This window comes from Pelobates fuscus, chromosome 1 (genome assembly GCF_036172605.1).
Source record: "Pelobates fuscus isolate aPelFus1 chromosome 1, aPelFus1.pri, whole genome shotgun sequence".
Lineage (NCBI taxonomy): Eukaryota > Metazoa > Chordata > Amphibia > Anura > Pelobatidae > Pelobates > Pelobates fuscus.
This window is the reverse complement of record NC_086317.1, coordinates 174222137-174244929: the sequence shown is the minus strand read 5'-3', so window position 1 is coordinate 174244929 and position 22793 is coordinate 174222137. Positions and strand designations below refer to the sequence as shown.

The following is a 22793-nucleotide window of genomic DNA, read 5'->3' as shown; positions in this document are numbered from 1 at the left end:
TTGTGCTGTATGAGGTATTCCACTCTGTGGTCTTGCGTGATGAACATGTAGGTGTTTCGTGGACCGCGTCGGCTGCCGCTCCAGCCCCAGGCCTCATGGAAGGTCTGCATCTGTATTCCACAGACTCGGGCATGCAGTGCAGCCGGGTCTTCCCCTTTATGGGCGCTACAGAGGACCCTGATATTGCGAAGCCGCCAGCGGCGGGCGGTTCTCCGGCGTCGTGGGCGATGCTGTGGGGGTTTACCCCTCTTGGCCTTCGGCCCAGGAAGGCAGGGAGCCTGGGTGGCGTGTGCTCCAGGCTGGGGTCTGCCCGAGCGGGACTCGCCCGGCCCTTTCATCTCGGTTTCTCTCACTTCCCGCGGCTTCGGTGCTTGCAGTGCCATACGCTGCTCCAATTGCTGCCAGAAGCGCTGGAATGCCTTGGCTATGCATCGGAGGGAGCGCTTGATTATGTCGTCGCCGTGGCCTGCATCAGTAGGCGCCATTAGTGTCGCAGCGTGCATGCTAGGCCCACTTTGTGTTGGGCCTGTGTCTTTGCAGGCTGTTAGGGTGTGAGCGAGAACCTGCTGCCTATCGATGGGGACCGTGATGACCCTCGCCGGTCCAAAGGGGGGAGAACAAGAGCCCAATATCGAGTGTCCAGTTTTTTTTTCAATGGGCTAGGTCGTGGTGTTTATTTAAAGTTTGAAAGGGGGCATACCACCATAACTTGATAACGGTAACATATTCACGTCAACTTTTTCACTTTACTTCCAAAACTTTTAACTTTTACCATTACTTAATTGCCAGTCAGTCATAGCTAACCTGACCGCCTTTTATATACAACCATTTAACACATATCCTTCCTCAGAACTTGAACCTGAGCATGACTTTGCCCCAAGCTTTCTAACACCACAATATTAATTATAAAGAAAGTTAGCAAATAGGGGAGGGAGGGCGGGGTCCATCCGTGCTTCTCCTGTCCTGCAAACAGCTGACAGGGATTGTGCTCGCGCTGACAGTTTTTATTCTTACCTGGCTTCCCACGCTTTGCTGGCTCGCAACCAGCAACCAATCCTCAGCCAGCTCTTGTCCCCATCAACAGCTGTGTCACTAAATCAGCCCAGCTACTTGTCCCACTCTGCCCAACAACCTAACCAGGGATCATGAACTCTCTCTAAACTTTTCCCTAACTGTACCAATAGGACAAATTAACCCTCTATTGCCACCATACAGATATGCCACAGTGTTTAATACCTGTGGCATCTTTTTTCATTAACACAAACAAAACAAGGCTAATGCTATATTCTAGTCACGTGTCTTTGCTATAACCCCTATTTCTTTTTTTCTGTATCGTATTACCAAATGCCTCAATAAAAGAAAGAAGAAGGAATGATAAAAAAATATTTTAAAAATATCAAAAATATGTCATATATAAAAATATATCAATAAAAAAAACTAAATATTTTTCCAAAGATATTAAATCATTGAAAAGCTTATCCAAAAATATTAAATCAATGCCACATTCAGCAGTTTTTTTTTTAAATCATAGTTTATCTTCCTTTGAACATGTACTAAAGAAGTTCTGTTTATATATTTTGTGTAACCTGGAACCATTGGACAGTTAGAAGCAGGGCCGGCCTCAGGCATTTGGGCGCCCTGTGCGAAAAATCTTCACAGCGCCCCCCCTTCCCGTCCCACCCTCCCCACTCCTTCCCCCTTCCCACACACCCTGTCACACACATACACAGGCAGACAGCCATACACACACACACACAAACACACTCAGGCAGTCATACACAGACAGCCACACACAAACACACACACACACACACACAAACACAGACATAGAATGTGACGGCAGATAAGAACCATTCGGCCCATCTAGTCTGCCCAGACAGTAACACATAGGCAGTCACACACACAAACACAGGCAGACAGCCACACACACAGAGGCAAACAGCCACACACACACACACACACAGACAGTCACACACACAGACAAACAGTCAAACACACACTGGCAGGCAGCCACACACACACACACAGGCAGACAGCCACACACACACACGCAGACAGTCACACACACACACGCACACACAGACAGTCACACACACAGGCAGACAACCACACACATACAGTCAGACACACACACACACACTCACTAACAGACACACACACTCAGACACACACATTCACAGAAACACACTAACAGAAACACACTAACAGAAACACACTAACAGACACACACTAACAGACACACACTAACAGTCACAGACACACACTAACAGTCACAGACACACACTCACAGAAACACACTAACAGAAACACACTAACAGAAACACACTAACAGACACACACTAACAGACACACACTAACAGTCACAGACACACACTAACAGACACACGCTAACAGACACATGCTAACAGACACACACTAACAGACACAGACACACACTAACAGACACAGACACACACTAACAGACACACACACTAAGACACACACACTAACAGTCACAGACACACACTAACAGACACACACACTAACAGACACACACACTAACAGTCACAGACACACACTAACAGACACACACACTAACAGTCACAGACACACACTCTAACAGTCACAGACACACTAACAGACACACACACTAACAGTCACAGACACACACTAACAGTCACAGACACACACTAACAGACACACACTCACCCACATTAACACATTTTTTAAAATGTATTTAAACATCCGCCCCTCCAGCCTCCTTACCTTTGGGAATGCTGGGGGAGGAGGTCTCTTCCTCCGTGGTGGTCCAGTGGCTGCTGGGCGAGCGGCACTGGCTGGCTGGCGGGCGGGCGGCTGGCGAGGGAGCACTTCCTCTGAGCTGTCTGCTCAGCTCCCTCGCGCGCCTCAGAGTGAGGCTGGGAGCCGGAATATGATGTCATATTTCGGCTCCCAGCCTCACTCTGCGGCGCGCGAGGGAGCTGAGCAGACAGCTCAGAGGAAGTGCTCCCTCGCTAGCCGCCCACCAGCGCAGCCCAGCAGCCCAGCATGTCTGTTAGCCGCAAGGCTAACAAGACATTTGCCTTGGGCATTTGGGGCGGCTTTTTTTGCCGCCCCCTGGAAAATGCCGCCCAAGGAAAATGCCTTGTTAGCCTCGCGGCTAATACGTCCCTGCCGTGTGAGCTATGCGGCCGCAGGGCGCCCCCTGCTCCATGGTGCCATGTGCGGCCGCACAGCTCGCACACCCCTAAGGCCGGCCCTGGTTAGAAGCATACATACAAAGGTTTAGTTAAAAAAACAGAAATGTTAAGAAGTTTTAAACTGGGGAGAATGAAAACAGATCAACGGATAAGAAAAAATTCACTGCACTAATTAAGGAAATCAGTAAGAACAGAGAATTAAAAAATAAGTCGAAAAAAAATAACTAATTAACTACTAGTAACCCGTGTCAGAAAGATATAAATAAAAGGACCTACTGTGAGATTTATGGACAGGGAAATAATTGAGGAATGTAAGGCAATGCAATGCAATGCACATTGTAAACAAAATAAAATTATTATGATGATCCGAATTTATATAGCGCCAACATATTCTGCAGTGCTTTACAATATTATAAAGTGGGAAATTAAACAATGAATGAGACATTACAAAATGTTACAGGAACAATTGGTTCTCTACTTGATAGAGCTTACAACCAAGAGGTAATTAATATATATATATATATATATATATATATATATATATATATATATATATGACGGCTCCTTGGATGTCCTTCAATTAGTAATAATGTTTTAGATTCATTTTGATCAGAAATTCAAATAAAGAGATATACCCCCGCAAAAAAAATATCACACTGAGATAAAATGCCTTTACTGTGCAGTAACACTTTGTCTTCTGATCCTTTTTATTGAAAGGGGACACAATGAATCCAAGAGGCTGTTTCAAGCCTCTCTCATAAGATATTAAATGTGAAGTTCACTTTGAAATCTTGACAAATCACACTTTAGTAAATAATTATGATATATTTAATCTACAGTTATACCATTGGGATATCAATCTCTTTTTCTTTGATCTGATATTTTGCTTTAATACATGTACAGTACATCTCCAGAAGCCACTGATTCCTTAAAATGATATACAATATAAATGTGCACTGTATTTTTATATCTAATGCATGCATGTATGGAAGCAATTAAAGGATCACTATAGTGTCAGGAAAACAAACCCGTTTTCCTGACACTATGTCATCCTTGGGGCACCCTCACCCTCAGGGTCCCCCTCCCGTGGCGCTGAAGGGATTAAAACCCCTTTAGCTACTTACCTTTATCCAGTGCCGGGCTCCCTCAGCGGTGGAGACCTCTCCTCCCCCGCCGATGTCAGCTTCCGAGTGGAGCGGAATGCATGCACATACTAACAGTCCATAGGAAAGCATTTCTCAATGCTTCTCTATGGACGTTCTGCACGCTGGATGCGAATTTCGCATCCAGCATCGCAGAAGCGCCTCTAGTGGCTGTCAGGAAGACAGCCACTAGAGGTTGGATTAACCCTGCTATGTAAACATAGCAGTTTCTCTGAAACTGCTATGTTTACATGTGAAGGGTTAAAACCTGAGGGACCTGGCACCCAGACTACTTCATTGAGCTGAAGTGGTCTGGGTGACTATAGTGTCCCTTTTTCAGGACAGAGACCATACATTAAGAAATGTAATTGTAAACTCATCCAATGAGTTATTTCATAAATATATGATATGGATAGGTTGACACTTTCGGTCTTTCGAAGAAGTATATGATATTTAATGTGGTATTCACTTTCTAGAATGTATTGGTTTATGCAAAATGGGTTAGTTTAGCTTGTTTTATGTATACCTGCGATGTCATCTCTAATTAGTTTTAATTTTTTGCCATTAAGATATATTTTTTCTTTGACAATTCTTTATTTTCGTTTTATTTTTGAGTTTTTGGAAGAACATACAAGTTTACGCAGGAACAATATGGTAAACAGGCTGTGAGAATATAACATAACATACATATTACATGCTGTTAATCATAGTCGTGTATTTTGTGTCGCTTAGGAGTTCACCTGGCACTAGTCAAGAGCACCGTGGATGCATGTTTTGTTAGCCAGGTCCAAAGAGACAATCATTGTTTTTTAAAAGTAAAATTAGAAAAATGAACAATAACGAATAACATTTGATATTTTAAATACAATGCAAGAGCATTGTGGTGTGGTTGTAAGTAGAAAAAAATAAGGCGATATTTTATCAAAAGCCAAGTTTGCAGGCAATTGTGAGGCCTTGTTGGTCTGTATGCCAATTGAGGTGCTTAGATAATGCGGTGCAAATAAATGGCCATCATCGTATTTGCTCTATTTAGCACACTCTCTGATATATTGCGTATTTTAGGTAGAGCAGGCCATTATAAGATTGTGGTATCCATACCCAGGGAGGGGATTGAGCTTTTAGATTGAGTGGGCGTGGGGATTGAGTGTGGTGGACCATGTGTTGTATGCTTTAGTTGGTAGAGGTGGGTGTGGTGTTGAGGATTAGGGTGGGTGTGAAAAGGAAGAGTACGATAAGGAGGAAAAAGAATGAAGAAAAGGTGAAGACAAAAACAGAAGGAGAGAAAAAAGAAAAAAGAAAGAAGAAAAAAAAGGAAGGGGGGGGGTTGGGTAGAGTAAGACAGGACGGTCGGGGAATTGGTTGGGACCTCTGCCAGGCCAGGCCCTTTAAGTGGGTATTAGGAACTCGAAGACCCAGGGTTCACAAATGTTGTCATAATGTTTAGTTGTGTCGTGGACCAGGGCAGAAAGTTTGTCTTCCACCTTAAGTTTCACTATGTCAAGTGATGGTATGTCTGGTCTGCCCCATCTCTCTGCTACTGCTCATCTGGTGGCTAACGCTACCTTCGCGATCAGTTTGTTTTGTGTCCTCGGGGTGTTGGTCTGAAGATATTTTTTTAACCTGTACATAATCATGTATTCTATGAAGCATAAAAGACAAGGTTTCACAGGAAGTGGACTCTCGAGAGTTATTTAAAATGTGTTTACAGTTATAATGATGGTTTGCCCTGTCCATCTGTTGCTGAGCACACCAGAAATAGAAGACAGGTCTGTGCAGCTATTTTTCCCTACTCGTGTGTTATTCACCTCTTAGGAGGTTCCCAACGCTGTTGCCTAGAAAAGAGGTAGGCAACATTCAGCACTCCAGATGAGTGGAAGACATCTTTCAACACCTAAAGTAGACATAATGAATGCACTGTAATTCGCTTTGTGTTATGTAACATCCCTGCTATCTTCTAAGATTTTATCAATTATGTCTTGAGGGAGTACTTAAAGTCACGTTATCATTTATCTTGACAATATTTTGCTGCATTCACCTTACATTCAGACACAACATAAACATGTTAGGACTGTTCTACAAACTCTACATGTTAATGGTTCATTCGGTAAATTGAAAATGTTTCTTTGATCAATAGTGATGTCCCGAACGGTTCGCTGCTGAATAGTTCCAGGCGAACATAGCATGTTCGCGTCTGCCACCGCGGGCGAAAACATGCAATGTTCGGTCCGCCCCCTATTCTTTATCATTGAGTAAACTTTGACCCTGTACCTCACAGTCAGCAGACACATTCCAGCCAATCAGCAGCACACCCTCCATAGCAGACCCTCCCACCTACTGGACAGCATCAATTTTAGATTCATTCGGAAGCTGCAACCATTTTATTTTATTTTTTCAATTTTTTTTTCAGTGCATATAAATGTTACAAGCAGATACTCCCCCCAGACACTCTGTATTACTGCAGATACTCCCCCCAGACACTCTGTGTTACTGCAGATAATCCCTCCAGACACCCTGTGTTATTGCAGATACTCCCTCCAGACACCCTGTGTTACTGCAGATACTCCCCCCAGACACTCTGTGTTACTGCAGTTACTCCCTCCAGACACTCTGTATTACTGCAAATACTCCCTCCAGACACTCTGTGTTACTGCACATACTCCCTCCAGACACCCTGTGTTACTGCAGATACTCCCTCCAGACACCCTGTGTTACTGCAGATACTCCCTCCAGACACTCTGTGTTACTGCAGATACTCCCTCCAGACACTCTGTGTTACTGCAGATACTCCCTCCAGACACCCTGTGTTACTGCAGATACTCCCTCCAGACACCCTGTGTTACTGCAGATACTCCCTCCAGACACCCTGTGTTACTGCAGATACTCCCCCCAGACACTCTGTGTTACTGCAGATACTCCCTCCAGACACTCTGTGTTACTGCAGATACTCCCTCCAGACACTCTGTGTTAATGCACATACTCCCTCCAGACACCCTGTGTTACTGCAGATACTCCCTCCAGACACTCTGTGTTACTGCAGATACTCCCTCCAGACACGCTGTGTTACTGCAGATACTCCCTCCAGACACTCTGTGTTACTGCAGATACTCCTTCCAGACACTCTGTATTACTGCAGATACTCCCTCCAGACACTCTGTGTTACTGCAGATACTCACTCCAGACACTCTGTATTACTGCAGATACTCCCCCCAGACAGTGACACAGAGCAGAATAGGGACTGTTCCCCCTACATAGGGTCACTTGGCAGATATGGATTGACACCTATCCTAAGGATCCCTGATACACACTGACACAGAGCAGAATAGGGACTGTTCCCCCTACATAGGGTCACTTGGCAGATATGGATTGACACCTATCCTAAGGATCCCTGATACACACTGACACAGAGCAGAATAGGGACTGTTCCCCCTACATAGGGTCACTTGGCAGATATGGATTGACACCTATCCTAAGGATCCCTGATACACACTGACACAGAGCAGAATAGGGACTGTTCCCCCTACATAGGGTCACTTGGCAGATATGGATTGACACCTATCCTAAGGATCCCTGATACACACTGACACAGAGCAGAATAGGGACTGTTCCCCCTACATAGGGTCACTTGGCAGATATGGATTGACACCTATCCTAAGGATCCCTGATACACACTGATACAGAGCAGAATAGGGACTGTTCCTCCTACATAGGGTCACTTGGCAGATATGGATTGACACCTATTCTAAGGATCCCTGATACACACTGACACAGAGCAGAATAGGGACTGTTCCCCCTACATAGGGTCACTTGGCAGATATGGATTGACACCTATCCTAAGGATCCCTGATACACACTGACACAGAGCAGAATAGGGACTGTTCCCCCTACATAGGGTCACTTGGCCGATATAGATTGACACCTATCCTAAGGATCTTTGATACACACTGACACAGAGCAGAATAGGGACTGTTCCCCCTACATAGGGTCACTTGGCAGATATGGATTGACACCTATCCTAAGGATCCCTGATACACACTGACACAGAGCAGAATAGGGACTGTTCCCCCTACATAGGGTCACTTGGCAGATATGGATTGACACCTATCCTAAGGATCCCTGATACACACTGATACAGAGCAGAATAGGGACTGTTCCTCCTACATAGGGTCACTTGGCAGATATGGATTGACACCTATTCTAAGGATCCCTGATACACACTGACACAGAGCAGAATAGGGACTGTTCCTCCTACATAGGGTCACTTGGCAGATATGGATTGACACCTATTCTAAGGATCCCTGATACACACTGACACAGAGCAGAATAGGGACTGTTCCTCCTACATAGGGTCACTTGGCAGGTATGGATTGACACCTGTCCTCAGGGACCCTGATACACACTGGGGGGACCTACTGTCCTCCCCCCACCCCCACCCCTGCGTGGTGGGTGGGGGCCATAAAAATAATGAGGGGGGACCTACTGTCCTCCCCCCGCCCCCACCCCTGCGCGGTGGTTGGGGGCCAAAAAAATAATGAGGGTGGGACCTACTGTCCTCCCCCCGCCCCCACCACTGCGCGGTGGGTGGGGGCCATAAATCACAATGGGGGGAGGGCCTACTGTCCTCCCCCCGCCCCCACCCCAGCGCGGTGGGTGGGGGCTGTAAAAATAATGAGGGGGGGACCTACTGTCTTCCCCCCCGGCCCCCACCCCTGCGCGGTGGGTGGAGGCCATAAATCACAATGGGGGGAGGACCTACTGTCCTCCCCCCGCCCCCACCCCTGCGCGGTGGGTGGGGGCCATAAAAATATTGAGGGGGGGACCTACTGTCCTCCCCCTGGCCCCCACCCCTGCGCGGTGGGTGGGGGCCATAAATCACAATAGGGGAGGACCTACTGTCCTCCCCCCGCCCCCACCCCTGTGCGGTGGGTGGAGGCCATAAATCACAATGGGGGGAGGACCTACTGTCCTCCCCCCGCCCCCACCCCTGCGCGGTGGGTGGGGGCCATAAAAATATTGAGGGGGGGACCTACTGTCCTCCCCCCGGCCCCCACCCCTGCGCGGTGGGTGGGGGCCATAAATCACAATGGGGGAGGACCTACTGTCCTCCCCCCGCCCCCACCCCTGTGCGGTGGGTGGGGGCCATAAAAATAATGAGGGGGGGGACCTACTGTCTTCTCCCGGCCCCCACCCCTGCGCGATGGGTGGGGGCCATAAAAATAATGAGGGGGGGGACCTACTGTCCACAGATCACTCTGATTGGTTAGATTCCAAGCCCACCAATCACAGTGCTCTGTGTCATTTTACACAGCGTGGGAAAGTTCTTTGGAATTTTCCCACGCTGTGTAAAATGACAAAGAGAACTCTGATTGGTGGGCTTGGAATCTAACCAATCAGAGTGTTCTGTGTCATTTTACACAGCGTGGGAAAGTTCTTTGGAATTTTCCCACGCTGTGTAAAATGACAAAATTACATTTTCCATGGGAGTTTTGCCATGGATCCCCCTCCGGCATGCCACAGTCCAGGTGTTAGTCCCCTTGAAACAACTTTTCCATCACTTATGTGGCCAGAAAGAGTCCCTGTGGGTTTTAAAATTTGCCTGCCCATTGAAGTCAATGGCGGTTCGCGAACCGAAAATTTTGTGTTCGCGACATCACTATTGATCAACAAAAGGCAAAAATCTCTGCACCGAAAAAAAGGTGTGGGAGGAAAAAAAAATTTAACTAAAGGAACACTGAATGCATTTTGCTTCTACTAGGATGCTTTATCAACATATATCATATGTTGATAATGAGCCCTAGAAGACGTGAAACGAGTTCAGTGTATCTTTATATTGTTTTTCCTCCCCCTTCTATCCGGTGCAAGGATTTTTTTCATACAAATATGTCCCTGCTACCTTTTTTTTTTTTTTATGAAATACGCCATGTAATATTTTTAACAAATCTGCATAAGGATTTTTTTTGCTCATGGATTGATTTGCTGGGTCTCTGAGTGTAGTGTATATGTATTGGCTGAGCATCTGGTCACAGTCTCTTCTCCCTCACAAATGGCCTACATCCTAACATGTTTCCAACTGCTTTCTGTAGCAAGGGAATGCCAGTCCTCGATACACATTTGGCTGAACTGAGAAACACCTGGAAACAGATCCAAGCCATCTTAGAGAGAAGCTTACTTACTCAAAAGAAGTGGACTGATAGACATTGTACGGCTGCTCTTATTTAACAAGTAGGTGATAAGGTTTGACTATCCATTGAAGCCTACGTCTCTGTGTCTCCATGAAATTGCCTCCTAAGTAAATTACGTAAATAAGTTCTTACAGAAAGTTGCATAACGTTAATCCAGCCTCCTATGCATTGGAACTACCAGAAAATCTTTGAAATTGATTCACACATCACTTTCCAAGCCTTTGATTTACTGAAGATATACTAAGCCTCGCTCTCCTCCTGTGTCTGTTTTGGTTCATGGTCATAAGGATTATGATGTGCAAGAAATTGTTGATTCCAGAATGTCCTGTGGTTCTCTTCAATATTTAATACATTGGATTGAGTACAGCTCTGAGGAGTGTATCTGGTTGCCTGCTCCTAAAGTCATGCTCCCTGACTTGTTAGTTGCCACCCAGTGGGTCTTCCTGCAGGAGGGTGGTATTGTTATACCTCCACGTTCTAGGTGTCCTCTGAGGTTTCTGGGCACTCCTTCCTGTTACGGCACCATCCAGCCAAACATGAAGACTTTAGAAATTGATCCAACATCAATAATGATGCAGAAAATTCCGTCCCAATTCACATTATTCCACATTGCAGTCTACGTCTTGTGTAGGCACCTAGACAATAAACAATGTCTACACAATACGGTTTGCATTCGTTTTGGCGAACTAATAAGAGGCCACATGAGTCTATATAGGAAAGCCCTTATTATCTCTCTTCCTGGCACTGTTGTGGTTTTAGTGGCTTGTGAGTGTGTTCCTTGATTCTCTGTGTATATCTGGTATTTGACTTGACTTTGTTTAACAGTTTACTCTGTATTCTAGAATCCCTGACCCTTGGCTCAGTTTTTTTCACGTTGATCCGTTTTTCATCAATCCCTGGCCTAGGCTGTCAGGATTCCCCCATATCTTCCTTTCCGATCGGCATTACCCGTACGACTTCCGGGTTTTGCCGATCTGACTCCCCCCATGCGTCTGATGTCACACGCTTCCCTTTGAAAAGGAAGCCACGAACTAATCAAGATTGCTCAATCAATTTGTGCTCTCAGACACTTGCTACTTTAATGCAGATTGCCGCCTGAGCTTTACTTCCAGTTTCTCCGTGTACCGAACCTTTCGGCTTACTCCTGACAACACTGTCTTCTCTGTGTACCGAACCCTCTGGCTTGCTCCTGACAACACTGTGTTCTCTGTGTACCGAACTTTCTGGCTTGCTCCTGACAACACTGCCTTCTCTGTATACTGAACCCTCAGGCTTGCTCCTGACAATGCTGTCTTCTCTGTGTACCAAACCCTCTGTCTTGCTCCTGACAACTCTGTCTTCTTTGTGTACCAAACCCTCTCGCTTGCTCTTGACAACGCGGTCTTCTTTGTGTACCGAACCCTCTGGCTTACTTCTGACAACGCTGATCTCTCCACTCCCAGACTTCGGAACAGACACCACTTCCTCTATATACTTCAAAGAACCATAACCCTCATCAATCCTTGAAAGGATTTCAATGCACATCATTCACAGTAAGCAAAATAAGTTCTCCAGTTCTTGGGATTATTAATAGGTTTGCACCTGAAGTATTTGGTAAGGATAAGATGGAATATAATTGTCTGCCCTTTGGGATTCAGGTACTCATCTCCTAACAAGACCCATTCATTAATTTCTGCCAGAACCTAAAGGACTCTGTTTCAGTTGCTAAGAAGAATTAGCTTGCGTTATTATTTGCTGAAGTTAAAGAACTTTATTATATGTTGCTAATTAAGGTGTTTCCTTATTTAATTTCTTTTGCCAAAACGTTATTCAGATTGAAGCAATTACCTGCAAGATTACCAAAGCAAAATTGCTTTATTTCAATAAATGTTATTTTCTTAAAGTGACAGTATCGAATAGCTTAATTCACCTGCAGTTGAGTTCCAAATAACATTTTCACAAGTATTACATAGGCTTTTATTTGATTATTCTATAAACTATAATTCCCTCATACTTTAAGCCCGACCACTCACCGGTCCAATAACACACTATTTGTCTTTATAGGGTTCTGCCTGCATCATTGAATGCATGTTCGGTATCTATTCTTGACAACATCCTATGACAGTGCCATAGTTTAATTAACTTAACTCTTCATAACATACAGCCCATTGTACTAGCAATGTTTGAATGTATGCCATTAATGTTTTGAATGTATCCCATTAAAAATAGATAAGGCCAAAACACAGGAATACAATAATGCATTTGGATGGCCATTTAGTGTAGGTCACTGGCACTCACTTGTCCTTGAGCTGTGCAACAAGGGTAGACTGGGAGAATTTGGAATCAATGTCACACCGACTCTAAGATACAACTGAATCAGCTCCCCTGCGCTCAAAGTTGTGACCAAAACCAAAACAAAACCTAGAATTTGAGCTATATATCCGTTCAATCATAATTTACCACTTTCCTATTAAGTGAACCTACACTTATTATATATCAATTTGTTCAGGAGAAATAGGGCATTCATTTCACATCAAATTTATATTTTATAATTTATATTATTTATATATGAAACTTAATTTAATACAAACAAAATCTAAAAAAGTCTGAGAAATGAATACATTTTGTTATTTTCCAAGTTCTGCATGGCATATTAACTGTGAATATCATAATAATGTCATAATACTATTAGCTTTTACTGCAATAAAATACACATATTTGTATGCTATGATGTCCTACTAGTAAAACAATGTTCCCATGTACATATATTATGGTGTTTTGGGAAGTTACAGGTTTTATAGTGTTTTGGAAAGTTACAGGGTCAAATAAAGAGCTTGCCCATGTAGTTATTTGCTAGATTGCTTTGCTAGATTGCTTTGCTGTGTCAATGTTGCATTTGAGACCTTATGGCAGCCCAGAAATGAAAATGACTTATATTATGGCAAACAATTTGCACAAGTAGACAACCCAGGGTATTCAAAATTGGGTATGTATAGCCTTTTTTAGTAGCCACTTAGTCACAACCTTTGGCCAAAGTTAGTGTTTATATTTTCTTTTTGCATTTTACACAAAAAAACTGCCCATTCACCAATGATATCATCATCATTATACATTTACCACTGTAAAACACATATTTGTGTTCAGAAATGTCACACGAATACAACAGCACCCCCCATTTGGAGATTTTATGGGGTTTTGAAAAGTTACAGGGTCAAAAATATGGCTTGCCCATTTCAATTTTTACGCATTAAAATATGCCAGATTGGTTTGCTGGACCTAGAGATTTTATGGAGTATTTGAAAGTTACAGGGTCAAATATAGGACTTGCCCATTTCAGTTTTGCCTGATTGGTTTGCAGGGCCAATATTGCCTTTGAAACCATATGGAAACCAAGGAATTACTCCCATCATGGCATACCCTTTGCAAAAGTAGACAACAAAGGGCATTCAAAATGGGGTATGCCCAGTCTTTTTAGTAGCCACTTAGTCACAAGCCCTGGCCAAAGTTAGTGTTCATATATTTATTTTGTGCGTTTATCACACAAAAACTGCACTTTCACTGATATCATTGTCATTATATGTTTAATAAGAGACACTATAACACTATGACCAGTTTAAGGGGCACTATAGTCACCAGAACAACTACAGCTTAATGTAGTGGTTCTGGTAAGTATAGTCAGTCCCTGCATGCATTTTAATGTAGTTGAATGTGATTTTCAGAGAAAAGGCAGTATTTACATTACTGACAAGTTACACCTCTAGTGGCCACTACTCAGACGGCCACTTAAGGGTCTTTCTGGGGCATCACTACATTCAGTGTGTTGAATTTTTCCCGTTGAGATACACTAATTCAAAACTGAAAAGTCCTTTTGCAGGGCTATAAAAACAGTCACAGTTTTGAAGTTCTGTCCTGAAGACTGAATTTAGCTCCCCGGTGTCCTAGATCTGGGGACAGGAGGGAACTGTACTCAAGCACAGAGCATGAGCGCTACATTACATTATCTCATGCTATGCAGCAGGCAATAAGACAATGGAGAGATTGTTTCAGAAGTGCTCTCTGCAGAGTCCTGCAAGTAGGTGGATGGCTGGAAGGCGGTCAATCTGGTTTGCGTGATGTCAGCCCCTTCTCTTCCTGGACAGACCTGCTCATTGTGGGGGTCAATTGCCTAGAAAGCCAGCCCACCCATCCTGATTTTGATTTTTTTACGTGTCTGATGGGTCTGTTAACCCCTTAAGGACCAAACTTCTGGAATAAAAGGGAATCATGACATGCCACACATGTCATGTGTCCTTAAGGGGTTAAAGTGTTGATAACTCTCCTACTGAAAATTTTAAACGTTAAACAAAAGTAATAGGACCCTATTTCACCAGACCAATGCTTGGAAGAATAGGACCAGTGAAATTTGAATCCTTTTAAAATTATGAAAATAACACTCTAAGCACCATAACCACTACTGCACACTATTGTGGTTTTGGGGCCAGGAGTGCATCATCCCATGTAGTCAAACCAGTTTGACCTCTTACCTGGGGTCTGCCAGACACCGCTCCCCACCTTACCTGGCTCTCTGGCTGATGTAGTGGTGCCATAGAGCACTGCTATGGTTATTGTGCTTGGAGCAACTGTTAACATATTGATAAATATCAAACGTTATACTGTGATGTGGACGTACAGTAAAATACATTTTCACAGACTGAAAATATGTATTAAAGGACCACTCTAGTGCCAGGAAAGCATACTCGTTTTCCTGGCACTAGAGTGCCCTGAGGGTGCCCCCACCCTCAGGGACCCCCTCCCGCCCGGCTCTGGAAAGGGGTAAAAACTTACCTTTTTCCAGCGCTGGGCGGAGAGTTCTCCTCCTGCTCTCCTCCCCGTCGGCTGAATGCGCACGCGTGGCAAGAGCTGCGCGCGCATTCAGCCGGTCACATAGGAAAGCATTCACAATGCTTTCCTATGGACGCTGGCGTGCTCTCACTGTGAAAATCACAGTGAGAAGCACGCAAGCGCCTCTAGCGGCTGTCAATGAGACAGTCACTAGAGGACATAGGGGGAAGGCTTAACCCATTCATAAACATAGCAGTTTCTCTGAAACTGCTATGTTTATGAAAAAATGGGTTAACCCTAGAAGGACCTGGCACCCAGACCACTTCATTAAGCTGAAGTGGTCTGGGTGCCTAGAGTGGTCCTAACACAAAATTGTAGGGGATATAAATATTTGCAAAACGTAGACAAAAAATAACTGATTTGGTAAACTCTTCAACTTTTTGCAGTTCGGATTTCAATAAAGGGCAATTTAGTGAATAAACCCCAATGTCGTATTGAGCTCAGACTAGAAACACTCTTTCCCTCTGCCGAGAGTCGTGCTAATAATACACTGTGCAATGTGTCAGTATCTATGTTTCTGGGTTACTCCTGCTATCCTACTGCAGCCAGGTCACATGTGACAAATGGAACTCAATCTCCCAGCTACTTCCTGTTCCATGTGACCGCCTAAAGTCACATGGCCCCGTGACGTCACCAGAAGACCTTGTTGCTACTTGTTTGAAGATGGCGGCCCCCATAGCTCAGCAGCTGGAGAGCCTATTAAACCCCAAACCGACCCTTTATGACCCCGAAGACGATCAGGATGAAGGTATTAGTGGACTCGGTTTTGGGCTATGGGACATGTCAGGGAAAGGCGTGTCTGGAAATTAAATCCACTGTTTGAATGCTGGCATCATTAACCACGTGTTTACCCTGTGGAGTCCACACACGTGTTTCTAATGGATAACTGAAGCCACGTTGTTGCTATTTTATGTCAGTATGTTCATTTATTGGCTTTGTGAAGCTCGAGTCTGTCTTGGGAGGTATTGAACCTTGGTGCAAACAGAATGTTAACATTTGTGATACAATTTTATGGAGTCTCTTGAATGCCTTCATGACCGAAGTCATTTTCATGGCAATTTAAGCCCTTGACTGACACCTGTTGTTATGTAATTGTTAATATTCATTATGAATGAACGTTCTAATGCTAGGCATCTTACCTAGAGGAACAAGCCAAACGCTAAGCTTGTTATAGTGATTATGGTGTATAGAAGGTATGTTTGCTTTCATATTGTCCCTAAACTTTCAGCGCTGCATTCTCTTAAAATGCCTTCAGGGCTTTAAAGCGGTACTTCAGGCAACTAAAGTATTTTGGCATGCTGAAATGCTTTATATATGAAGAGCATGTCATTTTTTAAATGTTTTTTATTATTTTACCAAAAGTGCAGATTTCTGAAATTTATATGCTGTCCCTGTAGGGTTTTCAATATAAACACAGCCTTTTCAGAGAAATGGCAGTGTTTACAGTGCTGCCTAGTAACACATCTAGTGACAGTCACTCAGATGGCCTAAAGAGGTGATTCCTAGTCCTGCATTCAGTGTCTCCACGCTCTGCTTGGATACTTAATGTTCCCTGTATAGGTGCATTAATTCAAAGAAGATGCTGATTGGCGCAGCACAGCGTTTTGTCGAGCATTCACAATAGCCTCACAATGCTCTTATATGGGAAAGCATTGGCTTGCCTGAGCTCATCATGGCAAGACCGGCATGGAGTGGGGAAAAAAAGATTAGTAAAAACACCATTACCATGTGATCGAGGCGTGTCTGTAACGTAAACAGACAAACTCACGCATACGCACAGACACCCACTCAGAGACACACACATTTTCTCACGCACTCACATTTTTAATTTTTTTTTTTTTAACCCAGCCTGCCTACCTTTGGGAACACTAGAGTAGGGCTTTTGTATTCTTCAAGTTCTTCTTCCTCTGCTTACTGATGTAGTTTGACATCACAGCAGTGAGAGCTAGAGAAATCAGAACAAGAACTGCAGGAATATTTCTGATCCCTTGCTGCCCAGCTCCACCTACCCCTGGCCAGTCGCCTCCACTCTCCCCCGGGCTGACAAACACCGAGGCACCAGGACAAAATTCATAGTCGCCATGGCAACTTGGCTCAAGACCTGACTTATTTAGAGGGGGTAGAACATTTGTCTAAATTTTTTTTCAAATGTTTGATCCGTGAACAAAGTGCAATCTGAGAGGAACTATTGTGTATGTTTGATTGTTCTTAATGTATTCATCCATAAAACTTATTGCACTGTTTTGCCAAGGTATAATAACAAATAAAAAACACTTCTCACTATTGCACTGTTTTGCACTAGCCCCCAATACTTCCCCATAGAGAAGCATTGGCTGGGATCTTCAGTAATAATAATCTCAGCAAGATGAACAGTGGTAGTCATGGTGCGATTAGAACACCGTGGGACTAAAAAGAAGTAGGTCTTATTTATTTTGATATGCACATTTTAAAGCACGTTCAACTATATCAAACTGCTATTAATTCAATATTTTTAAAGAAATGGAAATTTCTAAATAAACATTTTACATAGACCTGTATCTGGCATTGCAAAAATTCAGTTTAATACATTCTATACAGTCACTATCTCTTGCTAAGGCCAATCAGAGGGCGAGAAACTATCACGATAGAATTACCCAGCACACAGAATGTAACCCGAAACAGAAAATATAATTTTACTGGCCCTTAGATTGGCCAGGCTATAGGTAATGGACAGAGACAAGCCAGATAATATGGGAGTCAGAAATTAAGAGACAAAAGCCAGGTCAGTGGTACAAAAAAAAAGAATAATCAAGTGTAGATGAATCAAAATCAGAAAAGACAGTTCAGAGACTTGAGATCGACCATGGAGTCCTTCCAGAACCCTATGTGGGCCCCCTTAGGAGAACACAACTAAAGATACCTTGACAAGTACACCTGCTTGGGGTGTGATTGATATGGTAGCAACTTACATTGCAGGTGTTTCAGTGCTTTACTTGCAATCGGTTAATCTGTGAGTGTTCAGTATCTTTGCGAGCAAACGTTAGTGGCGGTCAGCTGGTGAAAAATAACATTAAAAGGCCACAATAGTTACCAAAACACATTTTTATCTTAAGCAGTTTTTGTGTATAGATCATGCCCTTGCAGTCTCACTGCACAATTCACTGCCATTTAGCAGTTTAATCACTTTGTTTCTGTTTATACATCACAGCCACACCTCCACTGGCTGTGACTGACGCAGCTTTCATGAAAACAAAATGGTTTTATTTTCAATCAAATGTAACTTAATTTAAATGTGTGTTTCTTTTCTTCTGCTCTGTAAACTGAACTTTAATTATATGTAGGAGCAGGAAATAAGAAATTCTAAATTAAAGCGGCACTGTCATGCTGAACCTTTCCCCAATCGATTCTTCTTCTCTACCTCTCTCAGGATCTGTTCTTCATTTCTTCCTGTCTGCACTAGTTTGCTTTAAATCTTAAGACAAAAGTAGGGACTATTTGTCTTATGGAGGTTTCCTACGCCTGACCATCTCTTGTCGGAAATTTCCCCACAATTCATACCTTTCCTCCGTGATCTTGCAATGCTTCTTGTCAGTATTCCCGAACATCCTGTCATTTTAGGCAGAACGCCTGCGAAACTACCAAATTTCGTCCCAACAGAATGAGAACAGTTTCTCTATTCGGGTTAGGATGCAATTTGGGACTTTGTTTGGATTGGAATTTCATTCCGTAGCTGCTCACTGTTATAAAAATAAAATAAAAACCCTAGTATCCTCCCTCCCGAGCCCCCACTGGCGCTACTGGCTGTTATTCATATGCAGAGTGGATACAAGATTGGGATTAGTGTCTGACCATCATATCTTTATGACATAACTTCTGTACAGTTGACATATCCGCTTGGTCATGGAATACATGCTATTGATACACTGTTGTTGTCTAGTTCCTAAATCCACTACTACCTGTGACCCTCCTAGCCAATTTTATAGTGCTAAGAGGAATAGATACGCATATTGAGAGAGAAATAATAGAGAATGGGAGAGAGGGGGAAAAAAAGGATAAGTGGGTGAGATAATATAGTGTAGTACTAACATGTATGACTGTGGAGCACCCATCACTGAGACTGCCGCCTCCCTAGTCAAGGAGTCCGATCAAGGCCCCCTATTCAGCCGCTAGAGTCACCATGGTTGCCATAACCCTGTTGCCCCTCTGGCTGTTTTTTAGATCTGCTGTTTACAGATAAGTATAGTGAGAAAATGCCAGTGCATTAAGTCAGAAGAATGCTTGTTAGAATCAAAAGGATAATGGTTTTGTTAGCAATTCGTCTCCGCTTTTTATTTAGTGCCACCCTTAATCAATATGTTTTGTGAACAGTAAATAATATGACATCAGCTATGCCTTTTGACCATGAAACATTCACAATATAATATAACGTGTCTTTTATTTGCAGCCACTGTTGCTAGAGTAATTGACACGTTTGATGAAGGTGAACCTGAAGATGAGCATGTAGTGACTGGGAATCTTAGGAAAAGGACTTCAGTGTATCTGTCTGATACAGATAAACGTTACTCAGGAAAAGCTACATCTCGAAAGATCTTGAAAGCAGAATTGGGAGAGACTTCTTTCTCTGAAGATTCTGGTAAGCATTTTAGATTTACATATAAGGATTTTGTTGATGAAATAACATTTTGTATAGTTTAATTTTATATTTGCTTATTTTCTAGTTTACTTACAAAAGCTAAGCTTTAAAGGAACACTATTGTTCCAATCAGCATTTCCTCATAGAGATGCATTGAATCCATGTCAATACATCTCTATGGGTTCAGCGACTCTGAATGCCAGTGCTGCACGCTGCAGCACTGGACTAGGAAGCACCTCTAGTGACCATCTGAGTGACTGCCACTAGAAGTATTCCTAGGCACCAATGTAAACCCTGCCTTTTCTCTGAAAAGCCTGTAGGGATTATAGACCCCAGAACCACTACATTAAACTCTATCACCACACTAGATCCACTATATTAAGTCCTTTAAGTGTAGCTGGTTTTAAAATAATTTGTTGGTAGTTACACTCCAAATTGGTAGATATGCAAGACAAAAACAAAGAAGTCCAATAGTGGAGTATATCTAAGTATTAGGACAAGAATGGATGTGGAGAACCACTTACATTGAATTGAGCTTTAGACAGCTCTGGGATTTAGGCTTGGACAGAACAATCCCCGCTTTGGGATGTATGGCGGTCCTTTTTTTTTTTTTTTTTATATATAACAAGTGTGGATCCTCAAAGGAATATCTATATGAAATCTAGAGCAGGACACAGAAGTATGGTTCTGCTTTATATTTCATGTACATGTACATAAACAATGAAAGGGATAATTTTAACCAAGTATCCATGTAGGCAATTACAATATGCTGTATTCAGAAGGTTTGTACATTTTATTACTAAGATATGAACATCATTATGCTATAACTGATCAAATTGTATTGCTTGTTGGTAGACTTAGCATCACAAGATGATGATGATGATGATGATGATGATGATGATGAGGCTGGGTACATTGATGAACGACAAAGGAGTGATGATTATGATGACGACGATGAGATGATGAAGGAAGTAACAGAAGATGAAGCAGGTGATGACAGTGAAGTGGAAGAAAGTGATGATCACGGTGAACAAAGTGATGATGATGAAGAGGAGTTTAATGAAAAATTACAAAAACATGACTTTGAAGAAGATGATGGTGTATTGACTATTCCTAAAGGAAAGCTCTCCAAGGATGTTGAAAAGGGGCGGTCTATACGTAACCAAATAGGTATGGCTTTGGGTTTTTCTTTAACTTTTTATTACTGTCTACCGTGTGCATATTGAAGGCATAGGGATTTTGTTTTTTAATCTGCTTAAATATTTTTGGTGACATACGATTCAGTCAATGCCGTAATTTAAAAATCAATAAACCAGTCCTTTTTTTTGATAACATCTCACAGGATTTTGCTACAGTGACAAAAAGATTAAGGTTGTTCCCTAGATATCCAATTGGCACGTACAAGGTTTTTTTAGGTGTCCATTACAGGCCATTGTTTAAAAAGAGAAAAATCTCAAAGCATCCTTCCTGGTAAATATTTCATTAAAACAAAAAAAAAAAACTTTTTTTTTTTTTTTGGACAAACTTGCAATTTATTTTTGCCCTTACGTAAACCGTTTCTTTGCAAGGAACTGTTCATCAACAGCCAAGTCTGTGCCATAAATTCAGAGACTTGCTCCCCAACTAAACAGACTACGGTATTATAAATAAATAAAACCCACTGTTCATCTGGTGAGGAGAATAGAACGGTTCTCATGGTCGTCTTATAGGTGGATGTACCGCAGATACATTGTAAGATGAATATGAGGGTACCCTCATTATGACCCAGTGTTTTCATCAGACAGCGATGGGTGTGAAAGGAGTGGGTTGAGGGAATTGGCACACAATGGCACCTTTGATTACCTTGAGCACTTCCTCTGTATGCCGTCTCTGCTGAATGCTTAGGTGCAAAGAATGGAGCTTACAAATGTGATTGACAGAAAGCAGGAATTGTGGATTTCTATATTAATTTAAATGTTCACACCTCACAAAAACATATTTGTTAAATCTAGAAATAGGTCAACATAATATTAAAAAAACATGGGTATTTACAGGTGCCCTTTAATAATATATAAACACAGATATTCTCATTTTGAAGATCCTGTCAATATTCAAGCCTTCTTTCTTTAATGAGCTTTGCCAAGACTAGGAAGTGACTCGGCCAGTTGTGATGTCCAATTAAAGAAACATACATCACTTTGAGACAGCTGTCTTATTCAAAAGCTTTAGCTGTGGATGAGACCGTTAACTCGCACTATAGGCTAAAAAAAAATATATCATTTGTGTGTGCTCGGAATTTCTAATAGGTTATGGAAAGTATCAGAAGATGCAAAGTTGGTTGAGGTGTGCCGAAACCAACGTACGAGTAGGCCTGTAATAAAAAGAGGACAAAAGGAGGTGTGACGAAGTGCCCATTGCCACTTTGTCCTGGAGAGGCCTGCTTGCCGGCCTCCTCCCCTGCAACTATGGCCCCGGGGAGATTGTACCCTCTTAAATCAGCATTTGGGCTTATGGACTTTTATCGGACTGTGTATGGCCCTTTAAGAACCGTCGGTGGGCACATTGTGACTTTGGAGAACAATGCCCCTTTAAGACCATGGCCCCTGGAAGATATTGCCTGTTAAAGACGATTTTAGCAGATTGGATTTTAAATTGCCACACACAATCTGCATTATGTATACACACACACACACACTCTGCATTATATACACACAGAGTGTGCGTATATAATGCAGAGTGTGTTTGTATGAGTGTGTGTGTGTATATATAATGCAGTGTGTGTTTGTATGCGTGTGTGTATAATGCAGATTGTTTGTATGAGTGTGTGTATATAATGCAGTGT

General features: G+C 42.8%; 1 protein-coding gene across 1 annotated transcript in view; it reads left to right on the top strand.

The window, feature by feature from the left end:
- Positions 1-15989: 15989 nt before the first annotated feature.
- The window catches only part of AATF (apoptosis antagonizing transcription factor), a 156075-nt gene continuing 149271 nt past the window's right edge, over positions 15990-22793 (top strand). Inside the window, exons 1-3 of the mRNA XM_063444396.1 lie at positions 15990-16108; positions 19784-19972; positions 20834-21142. Of these exons, the coding sequence (XP_063300466.1) occupies positions 16024-16108; positions 19784-19972; positions 20834-21142 (583 nt within the window). The 5' untranslated portion in view covers positions 15990-16023. The remainder of the gene's footprint in view (positions 16109-19783; positions 19973-20833; positions 21143-22793) is intronic.